Below are 13,292 nucleotides of genomic sequence, written 5' to 3'. Positions count from 1 at the left end.
AGGCGAGGCGGGCGAGCAGCTCGGGCCGAAGCCTTTGAATCAGCCCAAAGGTGGGCGCCTGCTCCCCTTTCGGACAGCCCTAACCACACACTAAGTAGCCATCTCCGATCCTGATTCTCTCCTCATCGCCCTCAAGTCCTCTGTCTTCTGCACCTCACCTCCCTCCAGCTCTCTTCTCCACCCTCTGAGGCAGCCATGCCTCCCATTCCTCGGGGACCTGTATGGGACGGCCCGCCGCAGCAGAACGTCAACATACGGCAGCAGCGCCAGCAACTGCCCCAACAGCAGCAGCAGCAGCCGATTCCCGGTCTCGGCATCGGTCCCACCGTTTCGCACATGCAGATTCCGCAGCAGCATCAGCATCAGCATCAGCAGCAGCAGCAACAACAGCAGCAGAATCAGCAGCAGCAGCAACAGCAGCCGCAGCAACAGTTCCAGCTTCCGGGCTCAAAGATCAGCGGCTACTACCCTTCTCCCGTGATTGTCCAAACTCAGACCTCACCTGCGCAGACACAGCAGCATCAGCAGCAACAGCAACAACAACAACAGCAGCAAGCAGCAGCTCTCCTCTCTCTTCACGCTGGGCAGAAAGCACGTCCATGTGACTCTTGTCGGAAGCGCAAATCGCGCTGCTTCATACCCCCCAACGATGATTCGTGTGTGCTTTGTCGCTTTCGAAAACAGAGCTGTACCTTTGTCGAGGGTCCCAAACCGCGGCGCAAGCGAGATGCAATCCAGGACTCCTCTTCCACCTCTTCCGTTCCCAACAAGATCAGCCGGTACTGCTTCACTGATTATCATCTTTTTTTACTGGACATCACCTCTAACTGATTCATAGTACTGATGACTCTCCACCCTCTGCTTCGTCAGCGTCGGCTTCGGTAGCCACCACATCAGCGAGGTCATCAGCCGTCGCCTCGTCATCGCACCAAGCTACCGCCCCGTCTTTCCCTGGATCCGCTCCAGAAAACCAACCAGCGATCCGCGATACTCTTCCGATAGATGACTACTCGACTTTCCGCGGCCACTCCCTCCTCAAAAAGACTCTCGGCCTCAATACTCGCGGCTCAACCTATGTTGGCTCATCATCCGTGCTCGACTACGGATTTCTCGGCCACATCCCCTTTGATCGCCGCGATGAAGCCGAACTGTCTTCCGGAACTCTTCTGCGAAAAGTCGCGCCGGACGCGGTTTTCAGACTAGAGTACGACCGATCCAACCTGGAGACCCAAGCTGAAATCATGAAAACCGTCGATGATGTTGAGCGCATAGTCGCTCCTCATGGCCAGGCCTTGCTCGATCTCTACTTTCGCATTGTGCACCCGTCTTTCCCGGTTCTTCACAAGAAAGTCTTTTTGGAGAAGTACTCGCGCACCCATCGCGAGCTCTCACCTCCACTTCTAGCCGCCGTCTACTGTCTAGCGCTTAATTGGTGGTCTTACGATCCAGAGCTGGCTCAGCTGCCCAAACCTGACGCTGACAAACTGGCAAAGCTCGCCCACAAATCATTCTCCGAAGTGCTCATGATGCCCAAGATCTCAACTGTGCAAGCTGGCTTGCTCCTCCTCCAGCGTCGGCAAGACAGCGCGTCTGACTGGCCTTTGTGCTCACACGTCGTTTCCCTTGCAGAAGAGCTCGGTCTTGGACTTGACTGCGAACGGTGGCGCATCCCCAAATGGGAGCGGGGACTCCGGCGCCGTCTCGCGTGGGCTGTGTGGCTCCAAGACAAATGGCACGCTTTGACGCAGTCGCGGCCGTCACATATCGATCGTCGCAACTGGATCGTGAAGAACGTCACATCCGATGATTTCCCAGAGACTGCCGCAGACGAGTCCGACCAGGACGGCTCCGCAGAGGTCGAAAACGGCCGTCGACTGTTTCAGGAAATGATTTCGCTCTCGGGTATAGTCCACGAGGTGCTATCTACCTTTTTCACAGTCTCTGCCGAGCGCGAACTGCGCGATATCAACGACATTCTGGAAAAAGCCAAGCCTATCCAGATCAGGTTGAAGGACTGGTACCAGTCCTTACCCGAGAGTCTGCGAATGAACAGCCAGCCTAAGATCCGACGTCTTTCATCCAATGGCTCGCTCCACGTCGCCTACTTCGCAACCGAAATAACGCTGCACCGCCGAATCATCCACGCCATCACCCCCTCTACTCCCGCGGAGATTGTACGCGTGTGCAGACAAGCTGCTCGCGTGCGCTTACAAGCCGCAATGGACTTTGTCAAAAATCTCAAGCCTGAGCATATCCAAGCATTCTGGTACTCTTCTTCCGCCACCAGCTTTGCTATCGTCGGCACTTTTGCCGCGTTGCTCCACGTGACGGCTGTAGATGACGAGGAGCGAAATTTCTACAAGTCTTGTTTGGATGAGTATCGCTGGAGTCTTCGTGTTTCTAGTCGCGGGTTCGAACAGATGGCGCAGGCGCTGCAGAAGCTGGATCTTGCGATTAGTCGGATCCCGACGTTTGAGATCGAGAAGCGAGGCTCGGTTAGTAAATTTGAGCCTGCAGCAGACGGCGAAGCCACGAACGAGGAAGATGAAGAGGACGATGACGAAGAGGACGAAAGTGCTCGGTCTAGCGCGGCTCCGCAGGCCAATCAGTCTGCTGAGAACAACGACGAAGAAGGCGAAGGTCCGTTTGAAGAGGACGAGCTGTACAATATCTCGGCGATGCAGTATTGGAGCGACATGTCCTTTTCAGTTGGCCAAGCTGATTTGGGACATCGCAATAATGCTAATAACAGCAATAACGCTGATTCGGCCCGTACAATCTCTTCGAGCGATCTTCGCGCTTTATCGGCCAGTGGATCTGCTCACTCGTCCCCTGAACAGCAGATCAATCATTTCCTAGAGCAGCAGCAGCAGCAGCAGCAACAACAACAACAACAACAACAGCAGCAACAACAACGGCAGCAACAGGCACAAGCGGTACCATCGTCAGGTCCATCCCATGACTGGATATATCAATGGTCCTCGGGCACTCAATTGAGTGCGGATCCGACTACTGCGGACGACACTCGCTTGACCTCCGTCAAATCCGAACTCGAAGAGTCCTTCATTCTTTGATTTGCTGATTTCTCTTCCTTCTTTCCAATTACTTTGATCATTTCAGAATCTTAGAGTACACCCCCGTTCTACACAAGAGGTTGTTTTTTCCATCCATCTATTTTAATCTGTTTGTAACCACCCCTCATTCTCGCTTTGCTTTTTTATAAAGGTGTTGGTGTTTTCTGCTTATTTTCTTTCTTTCTTTCTATTACATGTACTTTTCTACTTTAATTTTTTATTACTTCGGGAGGCGCTTTTTCTCTTATCCTTATATTTTCCTCTTGTTGGTTTTGTAGACATATACATACATTCTTTGGAGATTTACTGTCGACGCATATAATCTATCGATACAATCCAGGCTCTTCTATAACCGTACGCAGTATTTAATTTTTAGTAACGTAGTGGAAAGGAAAATTCATAAAAATATAGAAAATTTGTGAGGTGATAAGGATCTGCCCCCTGCGATTCTAGATCTGGGAAAAGATATGAAGCCTTTCTTGTGTACGAATCTGAAACAGAAGACTACGTAATCGGCTAGCTACGCGTAATCACCCATTATCTTCAAATTACCCGTAAACAAGCTCTACAGACAGCATATCAATCCTCAATTTTAACTGATCAATAAGAGAGATAAAAGAAAACTCAACCGGTTTATTTGTCAATACGTGTTATACATCTCTCTAGAAAAATTCAATAATAACCAACATAAAAACATAAAAGTGAGAAAACACGAGCGAGGAATATAGGAGAAACAAGATAAGAAAAAAGAGTAGAGAGGAGAGCAGGAGAGAGTTTTGATATGAGAAAAAGAAAGATAAAACGAAGAACGATAAAGGGGAAAAATGCAGTGACTTCTGCTACGCCGCCCGGGAGACATGACTTTGCATGATTTCGCATGATCGGTTGTATGATAAAAAATCTCATTTGCAGGTCTGTTGTTGTTTTTACTATTGTACCATCGTTTCTGCCGCCGCTTCCTGCATCCGCTCCTCGTTCTCCCGCGCGCTTTCTTCAACCTGCTTCCACAGCAGTTGCCGGTGCTCTTCCCGTGCTTCCGCGTTGTTCTCTTGTTCTCGGTATAGCGCAGAACATTCTTCAAATAGTGCAGGGTTCAACTCCATAAACATCCGCATCGCGTTGCAGACCATGGTGTGGATAGTCCGGTTCCAGTGCCCGCGCGCGTTGCGATACAGCGCTGAGAAAATGATGGGAAGAATTGTCTCGACGTTCTCAGACATCAAGGAAACAAAGTATTCGTTGTTCCACAAGTAGAGTGCGCGCTCGGCAACCTGGAAATGCTGACTTGAGACGCATTTTGCGAGCTGCTGGAACAGCGGCACCTGGATCTTGAGAAACTCTGACGGCTCAAGAATTTCAAAGATATCCTCAACCTCGTTCAAGAACATCACCTCTTTGGGACTGTTGACCTTCGGCCAGTAGTGTAGTAGGCCCAAGATCACTTCCTCGGTCAATGAAGGGTCCTTCTCGATAAATTGCACGATACAGTAAGCAAGTTGCGGGTGATATAAGCTCAGACTCTTTGCCTTGTGCAATGGCATCAACACTCTAGCCAGGAAAATCTTATGCTCCTCCTTCAGCGGGAGAGCAAATCCGTTGATTATACTGCCCAAAATCTCAAGCAGTTCTGCGACACCGTTGAATCTGTGAGTCTCGTATGTGAACTGGAAGAAGACATTGTTGATGCATCGCCGGATGAACGAGCGCAGGTTAAGGAACTTGCCGTAAATACGATGTAACGTAGTCTTCAAGTAATCTCGTTCACGCGGGTCCTCTGTGTCAAACAACTCTAGTAACTGTTGCACAAAGTGGTGATCGATGTATGCTTTTGCAACACTGTGCTGGAAATCAGGAGACTCCACGAATTTCAGAAAAAACTCGTAGACGACCTGCATATGCGGCCATGCCACTTCAAGAACCGGTTCGTCCTCATCCGGGTCATAGATGTCGCCAACAGGGTTGACCGGCGGTGGGATCGGCCGGAACAGATTGCGCGCAAACATGTCAACAACGCTCGCGTACATCTGCTCTGTGTACTGCATCCGCGAGGTGGAGACAAAATCAAGCAATTCATGCAGCGCAACTCTCTTGATCTCTTTTGATTTCATATCAGATGAAGGGTCATTGAAGTCAAAAATCACATTACACTGCTCGATCTTTTGGAAGAACAGCTCCTGACGCGAATTGACGGCGACCTCATGGAACCCGGGCAGCTTCTCGAGCTCGCGCTTGGCAGACACTTCAAAGCGGGAAGAGTGATGTCGACGAGTTGGCGTGGATAGTTGCTCGTCTGGGATTCCGTTTTTCAGACGATCGAATGTGGGTGATCGCTGCTGACCGTGCCGCGGCGCAGCCAGATCGCCAGGCATCGTTTCCGTTGCGCCGGGGGGAGGGATGTGGTTCTGCGATTCATCAAAATTAGCACAATCATAAACAACCGACACTCAAAACAAGAAATGCTTACGACGTTGGCAAGTGAGCTCGGGCTGGCCGGAGGGGGCCCACTTGGCGATCCAAAGGCCTCGGCAGCAGCAGAGGTCCCCGCGATACCATCCTGGATCTGCAATGGAGGAGTCACGGATCCGGAAGCATCAGGCTGAACGACAACAACAGGAGCGGATGTAGGAGTAGAAGACTTGGCAGGAGCCTGGGTAGAGACGGCACCCGATTTGGTTTCCGATCGACCGAGCGCGGATGGGGAAGCGGTGGTCGACGACTGTGAGGACGGCTGTGTGGGGGATGCGTCTTTGGCCGAGTCTTTGTTTTTGCTTCGTGTTGATCCCGATCCTGTCGACAGACGAGAAGGCGAGTTGCCGGAGCTGGGCGATGTGGAAGGCTTGTCGGAGTCGTGGGTGCTGCGGGATCTCGCGAGCTATGAAAGGGGAGGGAGGGGTTAGCAAGAGGAGCAATTAGGAGATGGAAGGCAGCAGAGAAGAAGCAGATTGGTCGACTCACCACGCGCTGCTTGAAGCCCTTCATTGAGACTAGCAACGGTCAATTAGAATAGCGCCAAAAACTCGTGAAGAAGAAACTGATGGGAAATAGTCGCGGTCGAGCAGGATTGAAGTAAGCGTGGATTGGCGCAATTGAGTACTTGTTGATGGTCACAAACACTGGGCGGTCACCGAGGACGATTTGGAGTGACAGCAGGTGGCTATAGTACGAGGACCTTGGTTGCGAACCGTCAGCTGACCTGTTCACTCGAGCAGGGTAGGAGGCATTTGTTAAAGGAGTGGCTCACGCTTATGACTATATAATGCAGATAAGGATTTATTTATCTGTCTACTGTATGTTTAAGCTCGTAATTGCCAATCAAAAACATTATTCAAATTTTGCAACAATTGGAACATCTCATCAAATCATGGCCATAATCCCAGATATCTCCCACCCAATTCTCCCAGCAGTCAAATACATGCACAATGACAGCACCGGGCGAAAGATAAGGATAGAAAAGGACCCTATTTAGGAAGCAACTGCCTCAGCAATCCCATTTTTGCCGCTTCGAACCGCAACAATATCTTCTTCCTCAACATCTAGTTTCGACGGAGCTAAAGAAATGACATAGTTTTCAAAATCATAGACCACGTAGGCGCCGCGAAGAACTGCATCTCCGAGAATAGCGTAATTATCAGAAGAATGCACGTGTATTTTGCATGTGGCGCAATCATCCGTAATAGGCGAGAGAAAATTTTCCAACGGCATCTCGAGGGTTATACCGTCAAAGCCAAAGTTGATAGTATAATTGTCAAACTCCTGTTTCTGTAAATCGGCAATATAGTCCAGACAGTTGTTGACAACATGGATGTCGTACGTTGAGTTGTACTCGGCATCAAAATAGTCATAGATGTTTTCCACAATCTGGGTCGGAAGCACCATATAAGTTGTTCCCGAATCGAGAACGTATGGGGTGTTGATGCTCCCATTGAAAGCGGTTGTCTTACCATTTGGGTCCACCACTGAAATAGACTCAAGATTGACTTGTAAATCTCTGTAATGGCCTTTGGCATTCGGTTGAATAGGCAACGATACTAAATCCCCATCGTATTTTGCCCGGTCGATACCACCGAAGAGAATACTACCGAAGACGGTATTACCAGTTTCATCTTCACCATTGGTGTAGAGCGAGTAAAGCTTAGAAGCAATGTAGCCCTGGTTTACCAAGTGGTGTAAAATTCCATGGTATTTAGTCTTAGTGGTTTCTATAGCCTCGAAGCCTATGCCAACGATACCCTTGCTGACATTTCCTGTCGAGGCTAAAGCGAACGTCTGATTTGACAACGACGCACCACCTAGCTCGAAAGTGTCGATAACATAGTGACCGCGGACGTGTGTTGTGTCTGCGTAACTTTGACTGAAAAGCTTATCCTCGATCTCAACAGCGGTCGTGGATTCGGAGGCGTTGAAACCTCCACCGATGCACTCTGTAGCAGCCTCGCAATACGCTGCACTATGCATCCAAATCTCTGAAGAACCAGTATCGAAAACGAGGCTCAGTTCTTGCGGAGGAGTGCCAATAGAGAAGTTCGCCATTAAGCTACCGCGTTCCAATATGTAAGGAACTAGGATCCAACCGCCCTCTGCATCAGCCGACGAATCAACACCGGCACGGCCAAATCCATAGAAAAAGAACTCGGTATCTGCAGCGACGAGAGCAGCAGCAGCGGCTGAGACTGAGAATAGGCTCAGGAATCTCATATTCCTAGGTCGAATGGTGTATTATTCTGAGGAGGAGGAATGATATTCTTGTATGGAACAAGAGAAAAGAGAGATCTTCCATATTTAAGGAAGCAGCGCTGGATGAAGAAGCTCAAATCGGGCTTTTGATTGGGACTCAGCCGCTTGCCCTTCTGCGTTATGCGATTACATAAACTCAAATGTTCACATGGCCGATGTTCAGCCGTACCTGAACTGGAGCCTTTTGATACCGGAAAGAATATAGAGAGGAGAGTATTAAAATCTGTAGGCTCTACGGGTTTTCTGTGCAAGCCAGTACAATTTCTCGTGGAATACATACCACCTCGGAGACTAGTAGCAGCCAGTTGGAAACTTATTGAGTTCAGAAATATATTTATACAGTAAAAATAACAGAAAACTCCGGAAGTTCTTTTTCAGTCGCGTGGCTGAACAACGAAATATCACAACATTATGCGTCTTATTGACACTCGAGAATATACTTCCAAACAGTCCGAAAAAACAAAAAGTCTCTAGGAAGCGATAGCATCCGCAATCGCATTTTTGCCCAGACCTTTACGAACCGCAACAATATCTTCGTTCTCAACATCAAAATTAGCTTGGGCTAGAAAAACCCTGTTGTATCCAAAATCGTAGACCACGTAGGCTGAATTGAGGAACGTATCTCCAAGAATATAATAACTTGGATCATCCGTATAGCTGATAATGATTTGACAGAGATCGTGGTCGTCGGCACTAACAAAGTTGACCAAGTAATCCAATGTTACTTTGATGGTTATACCATCAAAGCCAAAAACCATAGAATAGTTGCTGTATTGATCTGACTCAAATGGCACATATTTGGAACAGCCAGTGAATGTGTAAAAGCCGATGGTGGAGTTGTACTCGGCCCCGAAGTAATCGACGATGCTCATAAAAATATCAGTCGGAAATTGCAGCAGAGTGGTGCCCGAATCAGCAAGAAAGGGTAAATTGATGCTCGAATTGAAGGTGTGAGTCTTCTTATCCGGAAACTCTAGCTGGAGAGATTGAAGTTCAATGCCCACATGTGTGTAATATCCATCGATATCTGGCACCATGGGCAACGGCACCAAGTCGCCGTCGTATTTTGCCCGATCGATGCCACCGAATAGAATATTGCCCTCCGTGAACAAATCATTGGTATAGAGCGAATAGACCATAGCACCGATATATCTCTGTTCCCTCAGAGAGCGCAAAATTCCAGAATATTCATAGGTAGTAGTTGAGCTTTCTGTGAACTCGTAACCCAGTCCAATGACACCATGAGTGAGATTTCCTTTGCTCGCTACAGCGAACGTCTGATTCGACAGCGTCGCGCCACCGATCCCAAAAGTATCAGTTGCATAGAGACCTTGACCATAAGTTTTATCGAAATATTGAATATAAAACTCATTGGGGATGCTATTGAAGGTCGAAGATGTGGAAGAGTTAAAGGTCTTCCCTGCGCACGTCCGTGCAGCACCGGCAGCCTCAAGTTCTTCACAGAAGGGGTTCGCCGCGCTCTCCACCCAGATGTCTGCTGAACCAGTATCTAGAGCAAAAGCGACCACTTGCGGGGGATTGCCAATTGTGACATTGGCTAGTAAAGCGCCCTCGCCGAACACGAAAGGGAGTCGAATCCAACCGCCGTCTTCTTCCAGTGGCTTGTCCGACGAATCAATGCCGGCACGACCATATCCGTAGAAAAAAAACTCCGTCTCGGCAGTCACCGCAAACGCAGCCGCGAGAGAAACCAGAAGGGAGCTTCGCCAGCTTCATGATTTCTGTGATGGAGAGACGATAAGTCGAGGAAGACTGTAAGCGAATCCCTAAGAATCGATGGGGTCTGTGTAAGGTTTGTGTGCGGCTGGAAGCGGCTGGGGAGCGGCTGAAAGCGGAAACTGCTCCAGTGTTCATTTATGTCAGGATTAGTTATTGTAGGGTTTGTAGCTGCCGGGTAAGTAGAGCTCGCATAAGGTGTTTGTACTGTTGGGAGAAGACGTAGCTCCAACATCCTAGAATACCTGATTGCGGAGACAACGAAATACTGATATACATGTTCCCGATATAAATATGATGATTGCCATATAAGAGTCTAGTCACTTTATTACTGTTTTGCGGAAACTGTATACTCCTGTCCGCTATGAGTTCTACGCTCGGTAGCGTTCCCCGGATCACATGCATCGAGCACCCTGCTGCTGTCGTAAACACAGACAGTGCCATTGAAACAGTCGGAGGAAAGCAGGCTATTCGAAAAGTAAGCCAATTTTCTTGATACTATTAGTTAACGTCTACTTGATCCCCGCTATTGTTATTTGATGGCTTACTCCGGATCATCCAGACCATCAATTCCAACGGCCAGACGCGTCTCGAACTACGGCTACGTCCAGCAGACGTGTTCCAGCATCCGATATCCTCTCGCTCGGTGACCACGAGCCACTCTGTTGTCCTCAAAGTTCGAGTCAAACGAGCACATCTGGAGGAGAATGGACGGGACCTCCGTAAAACACTGGCGGCACATCCAGAGGAGTACTCTGTTGCCCCTTCTGCCGTCATCAACCATTACGTCAGATTTAGAGGTATGATCTGCTGCTGATTGTTTGTGTTGATTGAATTTTGCTAATTTCCATATACAGAGCTTGCTGACTTTCAGTACAACACGATCAATTCGCCCTTTGTGTCTCAAGTCCGAGATACTCTATACAAAGGCGACTGTGCGTTTCCATACTTACTTTTATTCTTCAATATGGCTGCATACTAACATTTCTCAATAGACGAAGTACTGAAAACCCTCGACTTGAGCGAAGACTCCACCGCGACCTCAAACGACAGAGACTTACCACCGCCACCGCGATTTTCAGCCATCGTAACTCCGTTCAGCTACGAATACCGCCAAAACCCCGCCGTCACAACAGTCACAGACGCCTCCGGCGAGACGAAACTCGTTAATCGACATGTGCCGCAGAGAATTCTGGTGAAACGAATGCGGTGGGCCGACAAGGAGTCCATTCCTGGACCAGAGTACCCGGAAACACATCTCCCGCCCCTGAAAGCGTTTACGCATCCGCAAATAGAGGAACTGCTAAACACACTGAAAGCCGCATTTGAAGAACGGCCTATCTGGACGCGTCGCGCACTTGAAGCAGAAAAGATCACTGAAAGTTTAGCAAATGTGTGGCTGCACTTTGGTAAGCACCTGATTGCCTACGTCGCCTACACTTGGAAAACGGGACCCTGGCGGACGACATATACGAAATACGGAATCGATCCCCGCACCGACCAGAAATACGCAAAGTACCAGACAGAGTACTTTCGTATAACAACCAAGGATGAGGAAGAGATGATTTCATACAAGAAGCAAGGCTGGAAGACTAGCACAGGAAGTCGAGATGACGATGACCAGAAAGAGGACAACGGAGATGGATCGAGCGCTGTGCCGAAACACGTGTTTGATGGCGTTCATTTGCCTTCAGGGCGAAGTTTCCAGCTTTGCGATATATCTGATCCGGTACTGTCAGAGCTGTTAGCTAATAGTTCTATGCGGGAGACGCCCACAGAACACGATGGATGGTATAAGGCTACTACGATGTCGAAGCTGCGCAGGCTGGTAAGGGTCAAGCTGAAGGCGTTGTATGTTGGGCAGGTTGTTAAGCAAATGGAGGTAGCTAAGATTCTGGAGGAAGAAAGCCAGAGTGAAGACGAGGCAGCACCACGCGCTGGAAAAGATACAGAGATTGTGCAAGAGTCCGCAGATAAAGAAAGACAGGTTCTGGATGCGGTATCAAAAGTAAGCGCTGGCGGAGGTGATAAGCTGAAGGAACTCATGGGGATTCTTCAGCAGCAGGAGGACCAGGACCAGGACGATGAGGGGGAGTATGAAATCTTTGATGATGATGAGGACGATGAGGAGGAGGATGATGACGATGAAGATCAATGATGTGTATAATATATTCGTGTGCGCCTTTACAAGGAGTGAAACAAACTAGCAGGTGTATGATCAATTTATATAGAAGGATATGCAATGCAATACTTATACATAATGGAATCCAAACAAATAGCAAAAACAACATAGCAATAATCAAATACATGTGATGTTACAATTAGAAATACAGCAATTATAGATTAGAAATTAAAAACCCCGCCGCCGAATATGACCCCGCTTCTCCAAAACAGCCGAAGCAGTTGCGTAGGCGGTGACGGTTTCGATATCAGTCTCTTCGACGTAAACGATGTCGGTGACGATTGCGGTGACGTATTCGATCACGGTGACTGTAGTGGCGTATACTTCGTCATCTTCGCTTGTAGTTGAGGTGGATGAAGTAAAGGTGGTTGACGATGTGGTCGATGGCGATGGAGTCGTGATTGAGATTGAGGTAGATATCGAAGATGTATGATGAGATCTGTGGGAACGGGTGAGGAGGGTTGTTGACGTTAATGCTTGGGGTGCGCTGCTTGCTGATTTCGTAAATTTCGTATGATGCGATGATGATGAGGTAGTTGATGATGAGGTAGTTGATGACGAGCTTGTGGAAGTCGAGGTCGAAGTCGTAGAAGATGATGAAGTCGTCCCGATCTTGGTAGAAGATGAAGTCGAGGTGGGAGTTGGACTTGTCGTAGAGCTCCTCTTTGAAGATTTTGAAGACGTCTTCGTGGAAGTTGAGGTCGCCGATGTCTTCTTCGAGGAGGAAGTCGCTGACGTCGTACTACTGGTAGTAGTAGTGACTGAGGAAGTAGAGGTTGCAGCAGGGGTGTAGAGAGTGGGACCAGGTATCTGATATGTAGAAAATTCCCAGTAGATGTTGATAAACAACCCCGGATCAGTCTCCTGATATGCACCAGGGAAGGAGACACCGGAGGGTTCTGCACTGCCGGAGCCGGTGATCTTGAGGTTTGCACACATGGGGTAAATCTCGGCCTTTCCTTCCTCGTAGGCAAGATGAACGGCGATGATCTCGTGGCGGATGAGGTAGAATCCCGACGCGATATCAGATGGGATCGTGACGGTCCAGGAGTTGTTGTTGGTCCGAAGATTGTCTGACGCCCAGACATCGTCGTCCTCGTAGTATCCTGCCTCGTCAATTTTGAAATAGGAGAGGGTGGTCGGGTCAGTGAGGTCTTCGCACGGACCGTCGCAGTTGGCGAGGTAGGTGATGACGGGGCCCTTGTGGGAGACGATCCAGTCGGTCCAATAGAAAGTGATGTTGTCGCCGGCGTTGATGTCGGCGGTGATGGCAGCGGTCTGAGCGTCGAGGTTGCAGGTGACTGCGGAGGAGGTGACGTTGGTGACCGGGTTGTTGCCCGCGGACCAGAAAGACCAGACGATGCGCTCCGGGGTGGGGCTCTGCCAGGAGTCGTAGTACGGAAGCGAGCCTGTGTACCATTCGTCGTCGACGAGGAGGTCCTTGACCCAGCCGTGCGCGGCTACGGAAGCCACAAAGAGAAGAAGCGAGTGAAGAAGCAGCATTGGATATAGTTGACAGGAAACAGAAAGAGAAGCAGAAACAGACAGAGGAGAAGCTCGGGGAT

The 13,292-nt window shown here is 49.1% G+C and overlaps 6 protein-coding genes across 6 annotated transcripts; 2 read left to right on the top strand and 4 right to left on the bottom strand.

Moving 5' to 3' along the window:
• Positions 1 to 48: 48 nt before the first annotated feature.
• BZA70DRAFT_256994 (fungal-specific transcription factor domain-containing protein) lies at positions 49 to 3,466 on the top strand. Its single transcript, XM_064910816.1, has 2 exons — positions 49 to 779; positions 839 to 3,466. The coding sequence occupies exons 1-2, from the start codon at positions 196 to 198 to the stop codon at positions 3,072 to 3,074; spliced, it is 2,820 nt and encodes a 939-aa protein (XP_064768328.1). The 5' UTR covers positions 49 to 195; the 3' UTR covers positions 3,075 to 3,466.
• A 72-nt stretch (positions 3,467 to 3,538) lies between these two features.
• BZA70DRAFT_151965 (protein phosphatase 2a) lies at positions 3,539 to 6,298 on the bottom strand. Its single transcript, XM_064909714.1, has 3 exons — positions 6,030 to 6,298; positions 5,539 to 5,946; positions 3,539 to 5,476 (listed from the first exon to the last, which is right to left on the bottom strand). Exons 1-3 carry the CDS (start codon positions 6,051 to 6,053, stop codon positions 4,004 to 4,006), a joined length of 1,905 nt encoding a protein of 634 aa, XP_064768327.1. The 5' UTR covers positions 6,054 to 6,298; the 3' UTR covers positions 3,539 to 4,003.
• A 53-nt stretch (positions 6,299 to 6,351) lies between these two features.
• BZA70DRAFT_277794 (aspartic peptidase domain-containing protein) lies at positions 6,352 to 7,863 on the bottom strand. The gene has a single exon (XM_064912503.1). The coding sequence runs from the start codon at positions 7,767 to 7,769 to the stop codon at positions 6,537 to 6,539; it is 1,233 nt and encodes a 410-aa protein (XP_064768326.1). The 5' UTR covers positions 7,770 to 7,863; the 3' UTR covers positions 6,352 to 6,536.
• A 245-nt stretch (positions 7,864 to 8,108) lies between these two features.
• Positions 8,109 to 9,545, bottom strand: BZA70DRAFT_304341 (aspartic peptidase domain-containing protein; the record flags this gene model as incomplete). Its single annotated transcript, XM_064914773.1, has 2 exons — positions 8,109 to 9,478; positions 9,504 to 9,545. The coding sequence occupies 2 exons, from the start codon at positions 9,543 to 9,545 to the stop codon at positions 8,279 to 8,281; spliced, it is 1,242 nt and encodes a 413-aa protein (XP_064768325.1). The 3' UTR covers positions 8,109 to 8,278.
• A 240-nt stretch (positions 9,546 to 9,785) lies between these two features.
• BZA70DRAFT_151645 (RNA polymerase III transcription factor IIIC subunit-domain-containing protein) lies at positions 9,786 to 11,799 on the top strand. Its single transcript, XM_064909711.1, has 4 exons — positions 9,786 to 10,023; positions 10,108 to 10,345; positions 10,403 to 10,480; positions 10,541 to 11,799. The coding sequence occupies exons 1-4, from the start codon at positions 9,910 to 9,912 to the stop codon at positions 11,701 to 11,703; spliced, it is 1,593 nt and encodes a 530-aa protein (XP_064768324.1). The 5' UTR covers positions 9,786 to 9,909; the 3' UTR covers positions 11,704 to 11,799.
• Positions 11,800 to 11,895: 96 nt separating this feature from the next.
• On the bottom strand, positions 11,896 to 13,230 carry BZA70DRAFT_267142 (glycosyl hydrolase family 61-domain-containing protein; the record flags this gene model as incomplete). The annotated part of the gene is made up of 1 exon (XM_064911082.1): positions 11,896 to 13,230. The coding sequence occupies one exon, from the start codon at positions 13,228 to 13,230 to the stop codon at positions 11,896 to 11,898; it is 1,335 nt and encodes a 444-aa protein (XP_064768323.1).
• Positions 13,231 to 13,292: the final 62 nt, after the last annotated feature.

The sequence above is a fragment of the Myxozyma melibiosi genome, assembly GCF_037950935.1.
Source record: "Myxozyma melibiosi strain Phaff 52-87 chromosome Unknown BZA70scaffold_5, whole genome shotgun sequence".
NCBI classification, from domain to species: Eukaryota; Fungi; Ascomycota; class Lipomycetes; order Lipomycetales; family Lipomycetaceae; genus Myxozyma; species Myxozyma melibiosi.
Note: the sequence above shows the minus strand (reverse complement) of the source record. Positions and strands in the feature narration are given on the sequence as shown.